The sequence below is a fragment of the Larus michahellis genome, chromosome 1, assembly GCF_964199755.1.
Source record: "Larus michahellis chromosome 1, bLarMic1.1, whole genome shotgun sequence".
Taxonomy (NCBI): domain Eukaryota; kingdom Metazoa; phylum Chordata; class Aves; order Charadriiformes; family Laridae; genus Larus; species Larus michahellis.
In genome coordinates, this window is record NC_133896.1 from 90,127,009 (window position 1) to 90,147,574 (window position 20,566).

Genomic DNA, 20,566 nt, shown 5'->3' on the forward strand with positions numbered 1-20,566 from the left:
GGAGTTGACTACTCACATAATCATAGCTACCAACATTCAAAACTTACAGTATTTTTTCATTCTTTTATTATTGCTTTTTTCATCATAAAATACAGCTTGTTTTTTATATGGCTAGATCCTGCTCTCAGTGAAGTATTTCTCTTCCCTGGTACAGAACAGATCCCTGGTTGGTTGAAGTAATGTCTTCAAAAAGTTTTGGAGGGTTAATTTTTGGTCACCAGCCAAATCTTTTTCATTCATTATCAGCTATGAGGCATTTGAATTATTATGGGCTAATCGTATTCATCTGACCTTTTCAGCAGGAGTACCTTTATCATAGGAAAGCTAGCGTAGTCTCAGTGGGATTTTAGAGAGAGCATCGGTGTCTTCAACTGTCCTTAATACCAATTTTGTTTTCAAATTTTATTTAATTAAAGCAAACAAAATTTTTAGAAGCAAACTGAGATTCTTGGAAATAAGCACACAGCTTTCCTGAGCGGATAATAATTCCAAGGGAGGAAATGAAAACAACTATGACTAAAGGTAAATTGAGTTAATATGCTAAGCCTAGGGATTCTTCTGTCTCGGTCCAATAGCACACAGCTTGCTCACTTTCCCCTGTGCTCTTCATTGAGATTACACAGAAAAAACTGAATACAGTAGGAGCAAGGTGTTGTGTTTTAGTGAGATCTAGTGCAAAGAAAATGCCCAGGAATGTCAGTTCCCCAGTTTTGTCTGATTTCTACCTTAAGAAACACTGAATTAACTCCTTTACTGTTGCTATTGTGTGTAACCTGCAGCAACCCGTATAGTTCTTCTGTCTCAGTTCCTCTTGCATGAAATGTAGAAACATTAAACATAGAATTATTATGGTCATATTGGCTGTGTGAATAATTAAGGTAGATAAGTAGTCAGCCAAATGTATTTGCACAATTCTGTACCACCATTTTAAACCACAGTCTCCAGGTCTGCATGTTCTTACATGGTCATTGTTACCATCTGAGTTTTCCGGAGTCTGATGTGTTGTACTTTCCACATGCTTTGTAGAACAGTGAGACATTATTTGTTGTCCCAAAGTACAAATGGGAGTCTTAACTGCACACCTAGTTCTCCCTCCCCAGTATTTCATAAAAAGCATTTAGCTTGAAATGTTACAGTAGGAGGAAAACTAACTTTATTTTCTGGGATTCCGATGGCTTTCAGGGAGGGGGATAGTTTTTGCGTTTAGTTCAGCCTAGACAGTAAAAGACTCAATCAGTGTATTTCTTTATGTCTCCAGTCCACTTCACATTCTGGTGTCACAGCCTAAGACAGCTTGCACTGTTTGGGTTTGTAGCGTTGCACTAACATGTTTTTAAGTTTAAAAAAGAATTCAGTGTTCAGCAAAAATTCTACATGAAAATCCTCTCTTTTCACATTAGATTTAGTAAATCCCCTCCCTTTCACAAAGGAGAAATCAGGGCCTAAACTATTCTGACAGCATTTCTGCGTTTTTCACTTTCGAAGCTTTTTGTGTTTTATAAATCTAATTAACTGTAATAAGAAAATAATAGGACTTAATGTTTGTTTTACAAGGTGATTGATCTCTTGGCAGCCTGGCAGACGCTTTTATTGATTGGTTGGTGGATAATGTCAGAGTGGATATGTCCTGGAGGAGAATAGCTGACACCTAAATCCATATGTGACAGATTACCATCTGTGTTGGAAGACAGGTTTCTTCGTAAAATTGCAAAGATAACAGGTGAAAATGGAGAAAGTGACATGAGGGAAATGTGTTGAAACCTGCCTCAACCTTTTCGTGCTCTAAGAGCATTTACACAAAGCTCTCTATTTTGTGGGCAGCCTGTTTTTAGGATGAGGGAGATTGAAATTTAATTACACTCATTCCTGTCTGCCCAGTCTAGTTTTAATTCTGTTAATTAGCAAAATGCCTTGCCCCACAACCTAACCATAAAGCTAATTAAACAGAGAACCTTCATTTGCTACTTAGTGTAACTTCAGTTCAGTAATGATTAACATACATTACAGTTAATTAGCACTGTGGGAGGGAAAATGAGGATGTCACTGAAGTGCAAAACTCAAATTAGAGGTGCTGTAATATATGCCTTGTTTCATTTTGTAGCTATCTGATGCAGGGAAGTCACATACTACCCTATCTGCCTCAGTTTCACATTTGTTAAGGAGAATTAATTAAACTTATCTCTCCTGCAGAAGTGTTGTGCAGGTTTAATGTAATGAAGCTGATAAGCTGCTGGCCTTTGAAATCCTCAAGTAGAAAACTGCATAAATAAAGTTATTCCTCCCTGAAACACGCAAAACATGTTAGAGGCAATGAACTACACTGGGAGAGCACAGTCACGGGTGGAGTGGTGGAACACCACACGTACTACCTAAAGACAAGACTGCCGTACACTTCTGCACATATCCACAAAATCTTCCAAGGCAAAACGCTACCAGCATGGAACAGGCTGCTGAATCAGACCATTCAGAAGCCCAGACCACAAATTAAAACCAACTGTAATTTCACTAAAAAAATTTGGCAGTAAATGACTTGGACTCAAAATGCTTTGTTCAATTAGAATAATCCATTTAAAAGTATTGGTCCTGAAAACGTCAAGTGATAATTAGCAATACCACATTATACAGATGGAGTAAAGTAGAGAGGTGTTACAACTTGCCCATAAATCCATTGTAAAACCGGAACTAGGACTTCTAACTCCCTGTTAACTACCAGACAACAGCTGGCTTGATGTTTTCTGGAGGGAAGAGCAGAACCTACGTTCTACTTTGATTTAGATTTTCTCACGGTGGCACTGAATCCAATGAGTCTGAGGGTATGAAATTATCTTTATACCTTAATAAAGTATCCCTGGCATGCATTAGTTAAAACACTATGGAAAATATTATTTAGAGCATTGCAAGTGTAGTCTGGTAGATTATGTTTACGTTGATCCCAAGTTACTTAATATATTTCAAGTTTTATTGCAAAGTGACAGGCAAACATTGAAATAATTGCAATCTGAGTATTGGTGGCTTTGGTAATATTTGTAATGTAGAACAACATGTGTTTTGTGCAAGCCTGTGCTGATTGACACACTGTCTAAGCTGGGTCGCCCGTTGGGTTGTGCACTGGGCTTGAATTCAAGTGTGGATGAGTTTGTTTTTCTGTGCCTCTATTTCCCCACCTCTGACATGGGGTTAAAAAAGTTCTGTGGCTGCTTTATAAAGTACTTTGTGGTCTGTGTCATCAGGGAACTAATACCTGTGTCAACAAGGCAACACTAGTTATAAGGTTTAGGGGACAGTGGTGATTTGTAGAAGCACGAGGGAAAAAAGAAGGGAAGAAATGCAAAGGAAAATTATGAAAACAGGGAATAAGAAGACCTAGCAGACTAGCCCACTTTGCAGAAAATATGTCTATATTGATGTGCACTGCATGCTGGTAATAGCATTATTAATGCTAAGATGCTGTCATTAATAAAAACAAGAAGGATGTGAAGTTTCTGTAATTGTTTTAGGTTGATCTGAGGGTATATTATTTTCCTGGAGCTAGGTAGCATTTTAAAACTGCAAAGGATTAGACAGACACAATCAGTTCAAATATTTGTCCAGCCATTGAAAGGCGAAGCCTCACTTCCGCCTGTGATGAGGCTTTGGAAATCTCCATATCCGTCATTGTTCAACAGCTAAGTGAATATTGCACTTTGATTACCCTTTCACTTGCCTGTAAGCAGCTTATGTGAAACGTTAATTCTAAATTGCCTGAAATCCCCACTTTTTAATTTGTTCTCTGACTTGTATGCAGCAAGGCAAATCTTTGAGTTTCTATGCACACATGTGCACATGTGTGTGCACACACACCCTGATCAGAACCAGGTCCTTCCAAATATGAATTACGCTGAGCAGATTTTAGAAAGGTAGAAGTGGAACAGGTGCAGTCATTCCCGTTCATCTTCATAAGGACACGAAAAAAAAAAATAACAGACTGGCTATTCCCTCTAGTCGGATTGTGGCTATGCAACTTATGACAAAGTATCTGAATTTCTGTTCCTTTATTTAAAGCTGAAAAGCTCTGTTCAAAGCTGATTCCCTCATATTTTGAGATCCTCAGAAAACTTAGGATAATCATTTATTTCAGAAATATTTGATTTATTCCTTCTTCTAAAATTATTGCCCCTTCCATTCTTCTGAAATTAGCTTTTGAGTGTCCAAAAGAATATAGAGAGCTTTGCGAAATAACTACAAAGAATGGACATTTTAAAAGAGTTCTTGAATCTGTGTACCAAAACTGTGACTTATTAACAAATGCCACAAGGCTCTAGGGTCACATAAGCAGATCCAGAGAGTAGTTGCGCTTGACTTCACTGCAGTGTCTGACTTGATGCCAGGCCTTTGCTGATGGGATTTGCTGCAAGCCTGGACTTACATTTAGCAATGAATGTAGAGATGACAGCGAGTCACAGGAGCTGGAGTGGAACTTCTCCACTGGTTGTGAATAGCAAGACAACCCAGGGTTTGTTTCTGGCTTCAGATGGGCCCACAGCTTTTGTGATGGCGTTGCCGAGCTCCATCTCCAGACTAATATTTACAATTGCTTTTTTCCCCAAAATATTACAGCTTTAAAGAAAGTTTTAGCTACCTTTGTGCAAATGTTTGCTTTTGTTTGGTTCTAGTTGTATGGGCAGAGGGGAATGAACCGTTTTCAGGTCTAACGGAAGGCTTGAGTGCCTAGTTGCCTGTAATGCCATATCTTCGCCTGACATTTTTGACTAGTGAATTTTAATGCTTCTGTGGTTTTTCATTGGCCTGTATTTTCCATTTCTGCATGTGTCCCATTTGTGCTGGGCACATCAGTTGGTATTTGTAGCAGATCAGCAGCTTGTATGAGCCAGGTATCATTTAACAATATTGACTCACTGCATTAAGAGAAATCCTTTGGGATTTTATTGCTACTGCACTGAAAGCCCATCAGACCTCTTAGTCTGAAATGACCAGCACGTTGTCTGAACACTGATCAACAGGGCATTTTACGTACAACCCCCCCACAGAGAAATACAGTCCTTTATATATTTTCACACTCCTGGGGATACGGGGGAGCAAAGCTCTGTGAAAAGTTTGAGCTGTTCTTTTACGTAACCTGCATCGACAGTTGAAAAGGAGCCACTTGAGAACTACATTTGAAGACACCAGGTTTATAACTCCCCTACAGACGGTCCCTATAATAGTATGGGGATATTTGACTAAATAATTTCAAAGCTGGTAGAGATACCGTGATGGGTTTCCACTGTATTTTCTTTCCCTTCATGACAGGGAGATGTACATACCCTCTGTGAAGTTCAAACAGGCACTTGACAAAGTTGGGAACCAGTCAGTTTAAAGACAAATGGGGCCTCACCTTCTCACACAGTAGAATCATTTGTTTTCACATGGCTCATAACACAAATTATTTATAGCTATGGAAAGAAAAATAGTGGGGATATAGACTTGGTGCAATTTCTGTGAACCAGTTAGACATGATACGGTTGGATACTGCTCTCTTACAAGTGAAATGCAGCAATGCATTGCTCTCCACAGAGTGAAATAATTTTTACATGCCTTGTCAGTCTCGCTATGGCTGTGGAAAGAAATACAGTGAAAGCAGAGACATTGGCACTGTTTGTGTTATTTAGAATGTTTTTGGAGCTAACAGTTTTGACCTCTATTCTGTTTTGATGGTCCTGGTTTCAAAAGGCCATGTCATGTTTTCCAGCAAGAAGAATTGAATAAATACTTTCTTTTCCTGTGGACTCTCCCAGGTTTTACCCAGATTCGGGTTCAGAATTATTCCAAAGAATTGCTGGTGTAAAACTGATATGCTGTATTGTCAGTGGAATTACAGTTATTAACAGCTTCAGATCTACCCTCTGAGGGGTAGATGTGTTTCTGTTTTGTCCCTTATGGCCTTCAGAGATTCTGAAAAGAAAGTTAGTGAGACTGGAATTTGGAATTTAACGTGTGAAATCCAGGGGCCATCGTTTAAAACATCAATCCTTGCTTCAGAATGGTGTTTGACAGGCTGCAAGTAATTTCTGCTTCAAGCAGTCTCTGGCAGCAGAGTAGCCCAAAGGTCATGTTGTTCTTATCTTATCGTGGGTAAAAGAGATCTTCTTCATGATGGATGACTATTCTGTGTGTTTATGATGCATAGTATATTAGTAATTTTAATTCATAATTCCATTTATCCAACAGTTTTGTCAGGGCGAGCTAAACTATAGTTAGGTACACCTGTGCTATGCCAAAGGACAGGACTATTGTGGTAATCCATCATAAGACCTGCAACACAGTCCCAGTTGCACATACTGGAGCTGGGAGGAATCAGTTCTACAAACGGGAATGCCAGCCTGCAGGAATTGGGCCAAGAAGTATGGTGTTTTTACTGCTGTTCTTGACCTGTGCTGGTGATCACAGCTGAAACCAAATGGGTTGCTGCCTCCAGTCTCATGGTATTACGTAGAGCAACCCTCAGTGTGTTCTTCACCAGATTTACCAGGTTGGGAGCCTGAGGTTATCTGTTCTTGGCTAGCCTAATCATCAAAACTGGAGGACCAGAGACAACAAACACGACTCCTGGTTTCAGATCAGTTTGAGTACTTTGTTGCCTGAGGCATAAAGATTTGAGCTGGCTTTGTGCAAAGCGCTTGGGCTGTAATACCACTACAGCTGCTACCTACCATTTTACCCTCGTGCTTTTGGTAGTACTGAATGCAAAAGCCACTCCTCTGCAGAACCAGACACTGTCCCGCACGACATCCTGGTCTCTGAATTGGAAAAGCATGGATTTGATGGATGGACCACTCAGTGGATAAGGAACTGGCTAGATGGCCGCACTCAAAGGGTTGCAGTCAATGGCTCAATGTCCACATGGAAACTGGTGACGAGTGACGTTCCTCAGGGGTCAGTACTGGGACCAGTGCTGTTCAACATCTTTGTTGGTGACATGGACAGTGGGATTGAGTGCACCCTCAGCAAGTTTGCCAGCGATACCAAGTTGTGTGGCATGGTCAACACGCGGGAGGGAAGGGATGCCGTCCAGAGGGACCTTGACAGGCTTGAGAGTTGGGCCTGCGTGAACCTCATGAAATTCAACCAGGCCAAGTGCAAGGTCCTGCACCTGGGTCACAGCAATCCCAGGCATAAATACAGGCTGGGCGGAGAATGGCTTGAGAGCAGCCCTGAGGAGGACTTGGGGGTGCTGGTGGATGAGAAGCTCAACATGAGCTGGCAATGTGCACTTGCAGCCCAGAGAGCCAAACACATCCTGGGCTGCATCAATAGAAGCATGGCCAGCAGGTCGAGGGAGGTGATTCTCCCCCTCTACTCCGCTCTGGTGAGACCCCACCTGGAGTACTGCATCCAGCTCTGGAGTCCTCAGCACAAGAAGGACATGGACCTGTTGGAACGAGTCCAGAGGAGGGCCATGAAGATGACCAGAGGGCTGGAGCACCTCTGCTATGAGGGCAGGCTGAGAGAGTTGGGGTTGTTCAGCCTGGAGAAGAGAAGGCTCCAGGGAGACCTTATAGTGGCCTTCCAGTACCTGAAGGGGGCCTACAGGAGAGATGGGGAGGGACTCTTTATCAGGGAGTGTAATGATAGGACACGGGGTAACAGTTTCAAACTGAAGAGGATAGATTTAGATTAGATATTAGGAAGAAATTCTTTACTGTGAGGGTGGTGAGGCACTGGGACAGGTTGCCCAGGGAAGCTGTGGATGCCCCATCCCTGGAAGTGTTCAAGGCCAGGCTGGATGGGGCTTTGAGCAGCCTGGTCTAGTGGGAGGTGCCCCTGCCCATGGCAGGGGGGTTGGAATAGATGATCTTTAAGGTCCCTTCCAACTCTAAACATTCTGTGATTCTGTGAAAAGTAATAAGCAGTAGTATATAGTTCAGAGCGTCTCAGAGCAAATTTGCTTTCTTTACTACAAATGCAGCTCGTAAGCAAACCTTTATAACTATATACATTGTTCTTGCTTATTTGAGTAGTACATCCTCCTGAGCATATTTCTGTCAATGTCAGTGCAGCAAAGTGCTGTTTAGAAAAGAAGGCTGAATTTGCCTCTCAGCTATTAGAATTTCCAGATTTACCTCCTTGCACCTCTTGCTGCCATTTATACTGTACATGCAGAAATGTGGTAAGAGCCATACTACTTTGCCACGCTGGTAATCATGTTTTCAAAAATGAATGAATGACATCCACTAAAAGTCATCCTAAATTCAAATAATTTTTAAATGCGTCCTTCATTCACCAGCATCGTGCTGTCTTTGATAGATTTCCATCTCCACGTATTAGCTCTTTTGGCACCTAATTTGCATTTTGCAGGATTTGCTTTTTAAATTGCCAGCTGTTACCTTTAAGTTTCAAAGCTCTTACAGTAAGAGGCTTTTCAATAGGAAGCATCAATCTCCACTCACTTTTCTGAAAGATGTTGTTTTCACTTCCAGAAGTGGGCAGCCAAGGCTCTATGTCATATTACTTCTTTGCGGTATGCATCCCTAAAAAGAGCTATTTTTGGCACTGTTCTTCTGAAAAAAAAAAAAAATTACTTTTTGTCTTTTTCAAATAAATGTGGATCCACTGTTTTTTAAGTGGAGGAGGATAGAAAGGTGTCCTGTATTTCAAATGAGGATCTGTGACCTATTATATACTTATTACACAAGCTTTTAGGGGTTGGAAAAGGGACGGGTCATTCCAGTTCTTCAACACCTTCGGGAGAAGTTATAAGGTGGAGGAAGTAGAATCACCAGTCTGAAATTCAGAACAGAGGTCTTACCAAGTTCATTAATGCACTTTGTAATCATTATTTAAAGTAAGAGCCATTGATCCCATGTTTCATACATATAAATCACTTTCAAATAAAGGCAATAGGTGCTCTGCCTTCAGAAGCAACATTTCACATGCACTTGCAGTTGCTCTTCTATTATACCATATCAAGAAAGTCAGACACATAAAAATGGATATTGATCGTAATGGACAAACTAGCATCTAATACTCATTCCAAACAAAAGTATCCCTACATTTGTGTATGTAGGGATAATGGAAGTATTTTTTCAGAATTCAAATATGTTTTTCTTTGCATTTGTTGTTATTTCAATTTTTCATGTGTTCTTGGGTTTTGATAGTTCCTACTTAAGGCAGGGGATTCACATCTTAACACAGGCTGAAGTCATCTGTCAGGCAGACCACTACATCTACAAAGAAGCTTCCCCGAATTTTCTTCAACATCTGAGTGCCTCAGCTTGGGTTATCTGACAGTTCCAGTTCTGAGAGAAATACCTCTGTCTCCAGAACAGCTCAGCCCGTAGCTCTTTTGTCAGCCTTGCGACAAAGGTTTGAGAACGGATACATCTGACCAACCTGATTCCTAACAGGGACAGCAGCCTCCTTGGGGATCTGAGTAAACTCCTACACTCCTGCCCTGAACTACTGAACTGCTGTCATGAACTAAAGTTTTGCCTGTTCTTTCTTTGCAGACATTGATGAGTGCTTGGTAAACAATGGTGGCTGCGACCATTTCTGCCGAAACACAGTTGGCAGCTTTGAGTGCAGCTGCCAGAAAGGCTATAAACTGCTCACAGATGAACGGACCTGCCAAGGTAATACATCGTTTATTTTAGTCTTTGTATAATGAGGATGTTATTTTCAGTGAAATTTTTATGAAATTAAGTAATTTGTACTACAGGATTTAATCATACTGTCATAGGAAATAAAGTTAGAAAAGACCTACCAAATTTCCGTTTCCTCTGGTGGGGTTAGAAGATTTTTGGAAAAATTTTTTTCAGTGTTTTTAGTAGTAGGAATGCCAGTGTCCTGCTGAAATGTGAAAATCCATGCAGTGCAGTGGAACAGACTCAGGCAAAGAGCCTTACATTCAAATCCTCTAATTTGCTATGATCTTAATGGGACAAAGGCTTATCTTATTTACACCAGAGTCATTTAGAGTAACTTACTGGAATAGAGCATTTGCAAAATTTAAACTGAAAAAAGAGTCTAATTTGTGAGCTCACCTTTGCCTGACAGAATCTGTTTATGGAGGGATAATGGAGATGTTTTGTGAGAATTCAAATGAAGTATGTTTTATATTGTTTGCTGTCTGTGTCATGATTTGTATCTAAGTCATATGATGTTATATATTCTATGACTAATTAAGTGCATAACCGTTTCCAACTTAAGTGCTGATCATGTACTTTTGGAGAAATGACACTTTAAGCATTCAAGCTCTGTAACTTTACTCTTTAAAAGCCTTCTTGAAAAGGCTAGAAAGATGAGCAAGCATCAGTAGAGAGAGAAGGTGGAGGAGGACATATTCAGTTAAAATTTTGTGCAGGAATTGTCTTTTTATTACTACGTAATTATTTGCATGGGTTTTAAACACATAAAGTTATGAAGTCCAAAACAGCATTCATATTTTAGAGCTTCTTTGTTCATCAACAAAAGAGAAATCAAAGTCTGAAGATACAGAAAATTCAAAAGATTTTCCATTGCATCTCATTGGTACTTCTATCATCTGAGAAGCCTGCTCTGCCCCGACTCCACCTGTGATTAGACACAAAGGAGTCAGTGCAAGGTTGGCTTCAAGCTGGGACAGGATGGGAAAAGCTGAGAGTGGCACCGTTAGTGCCACATGACTGGGCAGAAATAACATTGTAGGATCATGTCAGGCAAGGGTAAGTTGTCAGGTTTTGATGTACCTGCTAAAAAGAGGGACAAAATGTTAAAAATACATGTTCCCTTCATGATGTATTTAGACATAGTTAGGAATACTTTCTGGTTCATGAATTTCATGTGTCGTGACATGCTCTCGCTGTGGTATCAGTCAGGGGTTTCACTGCTGAAGTAATTGTAATTACGCCAGTGAAAAACTCAAGAGAAAATTCAAGCCCTGCATTCTTGTTAGGCAAGAGGTGGTGCAAAATTTATTTGTTCATTATGCAAAGTCTTAGTAACAGGCTTTGAAAGCTGCCTATAATCAGATATCTATGATGATAATGGGAAACTAGAAGCAGCTCTGTGAAAGTTGTTTGACTGAGTTTTGTTTCTTCATGTGCCTGGGCTACTGAATGAGAGAGTTGCTGGTAAGTACATACCATGCAAGGAATGAAACAGTAGCTGATGTTCTCCGCTCCCTCATGTGATCAGACGTGGAAATATAAGCATGATCTGGCCATCCCACTTTTTCTGTTGTCAGTGAGCAAGGACAGGCAGTCTGTCTGCCTCTACGTGGTACTTCGACCTATTAATGAACTTTAGCTTATCTGTTGCTGTAACAGGTAGCTTAGCTCAAGCCCAGAGAATTTTTGGGCTGTAGAAGTTCCTCTGGTCCCAGAAACGCTGGTTCTTCAAACTGTGAAATGGTGAGGACAAAGTTATTTCCTGTTGGAAGTCTGAGGTATTTGGGCCCCAGAGACTGATGACAGCAAACATGGTATGATGCCTGCTTTGTGGAGGGAGCACTGTGACAATTTGGTTCCTGTCTGGTGCTTAAGGTGGTAATCAGTGACTCGTGCAGTCAGTAGGCCTGCTAATAAAGAAGAAAAGTGACTATAGATCAAGAAATCACTGATGTATGAATCACCTGTACTTTGCTTCTTCCGCTGCAAAAAGGATTTCATTAGTGGAAGTGGTTATAGTTATTAATGTCAGGTCTGACAGAAAAATGTGGTTTGGGGTTAGTGACTCTGCTGGAATATAAATCATCCACAGGTTTTTTTTGGTAACAGCCAGTCAGCACTGACCATAGAAAACATTACTGAGAGATTCAGGGAAATTTATTTTGAGCATATTAGCCTTTCCAATGCATGAAGTAGAAAAGTCTAATTTGTATTTATAAAAGATGCTGTTGTTCGTGTTACATCTGTTGTTTTGATTCATAATAGAGTTTCTATGACTTACAATCTTGCTGTCAACATTGCCTTTCTCCTCTGGTTTTCATTTTTAAAATAGAGGTTTCTTTCAGTTACAAATCACCGTGTTTACCAAATACTAATTTAGGACCTTAGAAGTCTACATTGTTTGGAGCTGAGTCCTCTTTAGTTCAGGTGGCCTCCCCGGTGTATAGGGAGTTCATCTCCAAATGAGATCATCAAGGAACAGATTCTGCTAACCTTAGGCAAAATGCCCATGGAAACAACTGGTAAGCTTGCCCCTTTAGGGCCGGCAAAACCCCTGGATAAGGCTGTGACTGTGTCTGATTCACAGGCAAGAATCAGTGAAGAACAAAGCCACAGAGACACAGTTCAAGTTAGCAACATTTTTCACGCTGTTGAAAAATACAAGTAAGCTGTTGCTGCATAACTTTCTTCATGTGATCAGTAACTTCGGCACGAGGTAATTTTACATGTTCCAGTAAAAAGGTTCCTTCATATTCCCTGTGAAATTCTGAGGTGGTCCCACCTGATCTCATTTCCTCCATGTCCTTTCATTGTAGAGCTCAGAGCTGACTTTAAGATTGCAGGGAAACTATCAAAGTCTCAGACTTTGTTCTGGTTGTTTGCAGAGCTCCCACCCCATCGTACCAAGTGCCTCACACACACATTCATCGTCTCTCTGAAGAGGAAAGTATTTCTCTCAGTTTTTCAGGCAGGCAGGCTGAAGCCGAATACGGCAGCTTGCCTAAGATCACACATATGACTGCAGGGACTGCCTGGAGAATAAACCTCCAGTTTTTTTGAGTCTGCCCTCTGTGATTCTGCCCATTACAAGAAAATTTTTTTCTCCTGTGTTTGTACTCATACCCTGATATGAAAGTTCATTGGTTTTCAGGAACTCTGAAGCTTGCTGCTTGCTTGGTGCCACCAGCTAGCCACCCTGCATGTAGAATGCTTGTGTAAGCAGCCCTTGCGTTTGTAAAGGGCATTAAAATGTTCTGCATTTGTCTCTTTGCAGCTAAACCATTTTTAGCCCTGGCTGCAAAGAAAACCATTGTCAATCACAGATTACTTCTGCTAGGGAGTGGTTCTCACGCTGTGGCTCCTTGTTAGACAAGGAGAATGTGGGGGTTTCCCTTCCTTTCCCCTCCCCTGCATTCCAACCATTTAAAAGGAAACTTATTTGTAACTCAGAAGGTGAAGAATCCACATTGCCCTGCCAGTGATATTGTGGAGACTAATACTGCTTTCCCAGAGTCTCTCTTTTCACGCAAACTTAAAACCAGATTTTTTTTCTCCTTTGATGGTGAAATCACTGTATGACAATACCAAACCCATCTATTGTGTGTTATTTTAACAGATCCCTTAAGTCTAAAGTATTGTAAATTCTTTGATACAGGAAGAAATGGTTGGATCTGTTTGTATAAACCTAGCAAAAGAGGCCCGCATCTCCTTTGAGCATGTAATACAAATAACATAGCTATATTTATAGCGAGGAGAGCTTGCGTTTGTAAACTTCGTGGTAATTAACAGTAGGACAACAACTCAGATTACTTTTAGAACCGCATCAGCAACAAAACAGCAAGCAAGACTGTTTAAAGCTGCAATGAATGTGTGTAAGCGCAGACATAATTACCTTAATCCTCAGCCAATATGAGTTTTAAAGCCAGTTAACTTAATTGCTTATTCAGTTTCTGTTTGTTGTGCAGTGATCTCGAAAAAAATTCAACAATAAGCAGTCTCTCTGCTCCACTCAAGTTCAAGCTTCATTAAACACCCAGAAAAATGTGTGAAATTCTATCATAAATAATTTTCCCTTCCTGCTGTAGGAATTGCCTTTTGCAAAGCAGGACAAGGAGAGACGGTGCACGCATTTGTCGTAACTCTCTCCAAGGGGTAGTAGAGTTGGAAAGATGAGTTACATTCAGAAAAAAGTGCTTTTACTGGGAACATACAGTGATCGATATGTAATATTTTGGCCTGATAAATCTACACTCTCACCCCCTGCCCCTCTCCACCTCTGCCCAAAATAGAGCCAAATCCTTCTACGCTGAGGAATTTAAACTTTTGCAAGGGGCAGTTCAAGGCATTTGCACCGTTCTAGTCCACTTACAGCCTCCAAAGCAGGCTTAAGTGGGGCTTGGTGTTTGATAGATCTCACAGACATGATGTTCAGCCATAATGAAGTCTGCCCAAGTAGCCTTTTCACAAACCATTCAGCCACTGTAAAAGGAGATTGTTGTCCACCAGGCAAAAGTACCTCTGGGGCATGTGGAATACCTGCATGGGCCATCTGGCATTTTGGGGGCTTCTTTAGGGCCACGTGTTCACGCACAGTAGGTGACAGCATTTTTTATTCGCTTTGATGTGTTGCCTGTTTGACTCTTGGTTATTCTTTACTACCTTCCTACCAGATTTTAAATGAACGCGATTGACTTTTTTGTGACTAGGCACTGGAATACAGGGCCTCATAGTCTGCTTTTGTGAGTGCTGGTGTCTGTCCAGAGCAAATTCAGTGATGCAGGTTTATACAACAGGAAATCCCAAACAGAATTTGCCCCCTTAGCTTCATGATGTATTGAAATTTCCCTCTGGTGATTTTCTGTGGGCACATTTTGGTAGAGGTTTGGGGTTTTTTAACACTACAAAGCTATCCAATAGAAGTCCCAAGTATAGCTGATTTGAGGTGGTTTTTTTCATCTCATTACAAGACAAAGACATGAGCGTAACCACTGTCATAATTGTGTATTTGGACTTTTCTTTCTCTCTTCTGAAAAAAAAGGGGGTTCTTATATGCCCCACTGTATCCCCTCTTCCTCTCTCCTCAGCTTCACTTCCAGACAAGTGTTCCTCAAAAACCTGATGCTTATGGAGTGGAGCAACTGGAAGTAATGGCTGTGAGCAGATACTGAGGCAGTTTTGAGGATACTGTGAGCAGTATTGAGGCAGTTTTCTTAGTAACTCTGCCAGTATATTGCAATACTGACCTGCAAAACACCTCAAACCTTGTCCAGCTCTGTTTTTTTGTTTCTCAGGTTGTCTCCAAGCAGACTTGATGAGTCTAGCAAGTTTTGTGATAGCTTTCTGATGTGTTACAGGATGTACCTCCCAACTTTTGCCAGCCAGAGCTGGTTTTTACTTAAGATATGAAATAAGATTTGAACTCAGCCTCAGGCCTTCTGTGTTAACCCACTGCACCACAGAACCGTAATCCATGCAATCCTAAACTAGTACTGTTAAATGAGAGACTGACCTTTCTTTAATGCCAAATAGGTCTTCATTCCAGAGAATTTAATGTGATTAGACCTCACTGACCCAATGATAGATCTGTTGGTGAAGGGATGCTTTACATAGGGCTCCCAATGCATAATTGTCAAGAGAAGCCTTCTTTCATTCCAGAATGACAGAAAGAAAAATAGCACCTTGAAAAATACAGTAAAAGCTTATGATACAAAGATCCTACAGGCCTGGTCTTGAAACATTGCCATATTAACTGGATACGTAATCCCCTCTCATAACATCCACCTTTTCATTTATTTGTACAAAATATGCACTATTAGCCTTCCAAAGGCAAGATTTGAATCTCCTAGCAATGGTATCTCCATTTTGAAAATGGGTATGAAATGAGGGATTAATCATACAGGGAAGGACAGATAGAAAGTGTTTGTGGGAATTATTTTTGGCCTAAAGAAGCCCACAAAGATTAGCTACAAAGATCTCACTATACTCTTCTCTGTGGAACCATTGATGGTAAATATGGCTGTACAGGACCAGTTTAATCCCAAATAAATCAGTGCGTCCACACCAGCAACACTGAATCACCAGACATCTTTGACATAGAGTGACGAAATTAAAAAATAAAAAAGGAGCCAAAGAGGTTTGCACTCTTGGATTGCATGACAGTGACCTGCTACCCACATTTTATCGGGTAACCCAGTAAAGCAACTGGCCTTGTCCCAATAGCATAACATGATGAAAGTCTCAGGATGAGGATACACTCCTTGCATTGATTTATATAGGACACACTTACCCATCTTAGATTGCTTAAGTAAAGGCATGGGTAAGAGGGCAGGGCTGGAGCATCTGTCCCTCTCTATTTCTCATTGCATTGTGAAAATAGAGGACAGGGAGAATCCCATGTCCTGCGTCCCAGTTTTCAAATCCTGGGGAAACTCCTTGGAACAGCAGGACAGGGGGATTCTATGTCACGACTCTCCCAGCTAAGCCAAGCTCTCTTTTTACCTTAACTGCTGCTCCCCCAACTCTTCTTGCTCTGAGTTATAGCTGAGTATACCCTAGTGCAGTCCTAGAGGCAGTGAGCTGTGAGAAATGTTAAATGAGTACAGCTGCAGCGTACAGCAGTAAAGAGCCTGATTAAACCCTTCAGCTAATCCGTATCAGTGCTAGAACTCCATACAGCAGTAAAGAGACCAATTAAACCCGTCAGCTAATCTGTATCAGTGCTATAACTAATGTTTCATATAAGTTAGTCTGAAAAACAATGGTGAGGCCCAGACCCCTCAGATTCAATGCGTCAACATTATGGTGTGGCCAATTTTCCAGTGAAAAATGTTGGAAAGTTTTTTTGTTTGTCTAACCCCTCTCTTGCCTTTTCTGCCTCCATTAAATACATAAAGGAAGGAAATGTTCAATAAAAGTAACATTATTTAGCATTCCCCTTCTTTCTGAAGTGTCAATAACATACAGGTGACATGGTATAAAGAGGACACGAGCAGAATTTTTGCTGCTTGGTGTGGGTTTTTTTCTTCATATTTAAAGTACATTTTTACCTGAACCCACAAACTTCTCACTGAGGTTGTTACCCTCATGATCAGGACCAACCTGTAGTGAGTGGAGAGCATTAGCAAGCCATTAGGGCTGTGTCCTTGCAAGGGAGGTAGCCGCGGGGATCCCAGAGAGTGTGTTTGCTGTCCGGAGTGAGGAGCAAGCAGGCTTACAAGTCCCCTTGCTGACTTTTGCCTGAGTTTGCATGTGCGTTTGCTGCAAGTTTGAAGTCTTGAACAGTCAGAGAAAATACCCAGGCCTTCATTTTGCTCTCACTTATAGCAGAGAGAAGGCCGCTGCACGCAGCAGTTACAGAGCTGTCACACTGAGGGAACCTGCTGGTCCTTATTATCTTGCACCGCTTGAGCAGGGTGAGTCAGTGCCAGTGCGGGGGCGATTAATGGGAGAGCGAGCGATGAAGGGACTCCAGCCATTCCCCTATCAACTCATTTGCGTGATACAAATGAAGGGAGAGTGATTTTGCCTTGATGCATTCATACGCTCATCCACATCAGATAGGCATGCTGTAAGATATAAAATACGTTGACTTGATTTTCAGCCAGTCCAACCGAGTCTGGCCCGGTATGTTTAATTGTGTGGACACTTGGTAGATAAGCAACAGTGCTGGTTCAGCTGCCAATGTAGCTCAAGAACCGGTGAGAACTGGAGGTGCACTGGAGGAGATACTGGGAGCTGCTTGTGGAAAACAAAACTAGCTCACAGAAAGAAAATTCAAGAATATTTCCCTGTCACTGATGATTTTCATTCCCTATGCAGATTTTCTCTAAGTCATTTCGTGTCACTGAGCCTTACAAAAATATCTCGCTTATGACAAGCACCATATTGCTTCTAGCATCAGATTAAAAAAGTACTCTGCTGGGAAGCAACATGTTACACTGTCATTAAAAGGAATACTTCTCAAATCCTTTCTGTTACACAGGGTGCTTACTCTTGGTGTCAGTGACGTTGTGAATAGTGGTACAGTCTGCCTCTGTGAGAAAAAAAGGGTTGCAAGATCATACCCAGAAACAATAAATGCCCCAGGCATGAAGTAAAAACAGCTCTAGCCAGTACAAGTTTGTTTGCCAAGTGATAGTATCTCCCATGTTGGTTGTAGCAATTAAGTCTGCTGAAACATGAAAACAAATACATCCCCCCCACCTCCAGTTCTCCTCTCTGCCGCACAGTGTTATTGTAAGTTAAAGGCAAATTTTCTTTGGTTGCTGCTCCTTGGAAGGAATATTAAACCTCGCAATCTAGGCTTTAAATCAATTTATAATGGGATGAGACCTAATGTGGGGAGGGCAGATGGGACAGCTTATTCTACCTCTATTTTCCCATGAAGCTTCTGACACGGGCTACTGTTGGAAGTAAAATACCAGATTAGTTTGACCTCAGGTCTCATTCAGTATGGTAGCTCTTATATTCCTATGTTAAACTCTATAAAGTATACTGCTATCAAATTGCTTTTTACAGCTCTGTCTGGGCCCCTCCCCTTGATGATGTGTGTGGGAAGCCAAGCAAAACGTTCCATTAGTGTTTAGAAAGAGAATTTGAGATATATTTTTCAGTTGATGCTGTAGGATTTATGATGTGTATAGTGCAGAAATGATTTTACTGGATTAGAATCATGTTATGTATTAATGAATTACCAGGATATGAGTCAGCCTTGGAATAGTTTGAGCAGGAAGGTAGCATTCTTCCACAAACAATAATCTGTTGATAAATAGTGCTGAAAGCTGTAATTCAATAGGAATTGTTTTTAAAGAGAACCAGAGAAAGACTGCATGTATATATAATCTCCACTATTGCCGTGGTGCACGTTGAGATAATGCCATGTTACTGCGCTCAGTCATTTAATCACATTGATTAAGGTCAGATATCCTTTACACTAAGTGCTGTACAGAATTGCAATAAAATGACAACCCTATCCCAGATCAGAAGATTTTGATTATCCTGTGCTTGCATCTACCCTTCTGGGCCTTTTAAAAGTGCCCTGTTTTGTTTATTTTGTTTGAATGAGAACAAAAGCCTAACCTATTGAAGCAAAGGGGTGTGATTTTCTTCCAGTAGCCGTGTTATAAACTGCTGCTGCTTGTTTTGGTAACTTGAAGATGAGGCCTTAGTTAGGACAAGTGAGCTGAAAACAAAAATCTGAGCTCAAATATCAAGAGGCAGTGGAATGGAGGAATATCTTCTGGGGTTTTGCTGGGTGGAGGTTTTTTGATGAATATTTGCAAAATATTTCTGTTAGTGTTTTTGGAGGAATACCTGCTGTTTCTCGACTCCATGGAGGCCAGCCTTTCTGGGCAGAGTTTTTAAGCAAGCCTTTGAAGCAGAGCCAGAGAACAGCAATTCTTGTGTATGTTCAGTGGCCACTGACTTCAGCAAGAGCTTGAAGTAAGCTGGGAATGCACAGTCAGGTCCACGGGAGGTGAAGGGAAGTGCTGCATTTGAGTTTTCAGTTGAAAACTGAAACTGTGTTGTTGTACTTGCTCTTTCAGCACCATCAAATAACACCACGCACATTTTCACCCAGACTAGTCCCTTGTTCCTTCAAGAAATCTCACTAGCAGCTCCTACTAAAAGGTCATGGAGACAAACACCATAGCAAAGAGAACAGTTTCCTCTTTTCAGAAATACATCTAAAAATCAAATGTATTGCAGGATAGAGGGAATATTCCTTCCTTGATACAGAGCGGGTAGAGCCTTTTTTATGTTGTCTCATCAGGCTGTTAAGTTGCTCTTACAAAGTTGCTGTGTAAATAGTGGCTTTAGCAGAGTGCAGACTACTAAACATGTTGATGTTTGTAGGAAAACAAATAAACCTGCCTGAAGTTTCTTTTAATGCACTACTACTCTTGATATATGGCTTCTACCTCAAGCACTTGAAGTAGTAGCACAGTTTATTGCCATAATAGCAGTAGATAACTCAACTTGCATTTGCCTTGGAAAATGATTGATTTTGGAAAAGGATACATGTTTGCTTATAAAATCTTGGCAATGTTTTGATGAAGGTACTTTGTTTTCTTAAAAAGTCTTGGGAAAGTATTGACTTCAATTGCATTCTAAATTGTCCTAGCAAAACAATGGTAAGAGGATGAACGTAATAGGAGCCAAAGCCAATTGCCTCCTACTGGGTTCCTCAGATTAATAGAGGAACCTGAGCACAACAAAGCCCTCACGTAATGGAGAAGGATGGGAGGAGTGGGAAAGATCTAGGGCAGGTAAGTGCAGACCCAAGAGCAAGGGTAATGCCTGGGAAGTCTAGAGACAATCTAAGCATTGACACAACCTCAGTCTCCAATTTCCAGATCTTCATCACACAGAAACTTAGCATTTTGCCTTTCTTGTCTCTTTGTCTTTCACCTCGTGTCAGAGCAGATTCATCCCTCAAAGCTTGGGGTCCCTTGTGTTGCTGCTAAGTGATTGTGTCCAATTGTCACATGTAGAAATACCCATACAAGGGAGTTGGCTCAGGGGGATCTTTACATTTACATTTACAGGATCTTTTTGTACATTAAATAATTTTGTCTCAAAGTCTTGTGTCAAAGACAATCTGTATGTAACGTGGGAAGGCTATGAAGCAAATAAAGTGAATCTTAGGGACGTGATGGGGATGGTGGTCCCCCACATCCATCAAGCAATGCATTTGGTAGCACATGCATGCAAATTCCCTGTAACAGTGAAGATGTGGTTGCACAGAGTGATCACCAAAGTGCTCGTACAGGGCACTGAGAAGAGCTGTCACCCAAGAGCTGGGCATTCTGGTGCCCACAGTGCTACAACTTTGTTGGTGCTAGCATTCATAACAGATTTGTCTTATCACAAATACCATCAACTGTAGTTGCACTTTCATTCTCCAGGCTAGGCATTCGGAGGTACAGTTTTAAGTCAGGCTC

At 41.1% G+C, this 20,566-nt stretch overlaps 1 protein-coding gene across 4 annotated transcripts in view; it reads left to right on the forward strand.

Annotated features, from left to right (window-relative positions):
* Positions 1–20,566, forward strand: part of SCUBE1 (signal peptide, CUB domain and EGF like domain containing 1) — a 211,992-nt gene that overhangs the window by 151,488 nt on the left and 39,938 nt on the right. For all 4 annotated transcript variants that reach the window (XM_074591049.1, XM_074591060.1, XM_074591068.1 and 1 more), the window contains one exon: positions 9,486–9,608. In XM_074591049.1, the coding sequence (XP_074447150.1) occupies positions 9,486–9,608 (123 nt within the window). The remainder of the gene's footprint in view (positions 1–9,485; positions 9,609–20,566) is intronic.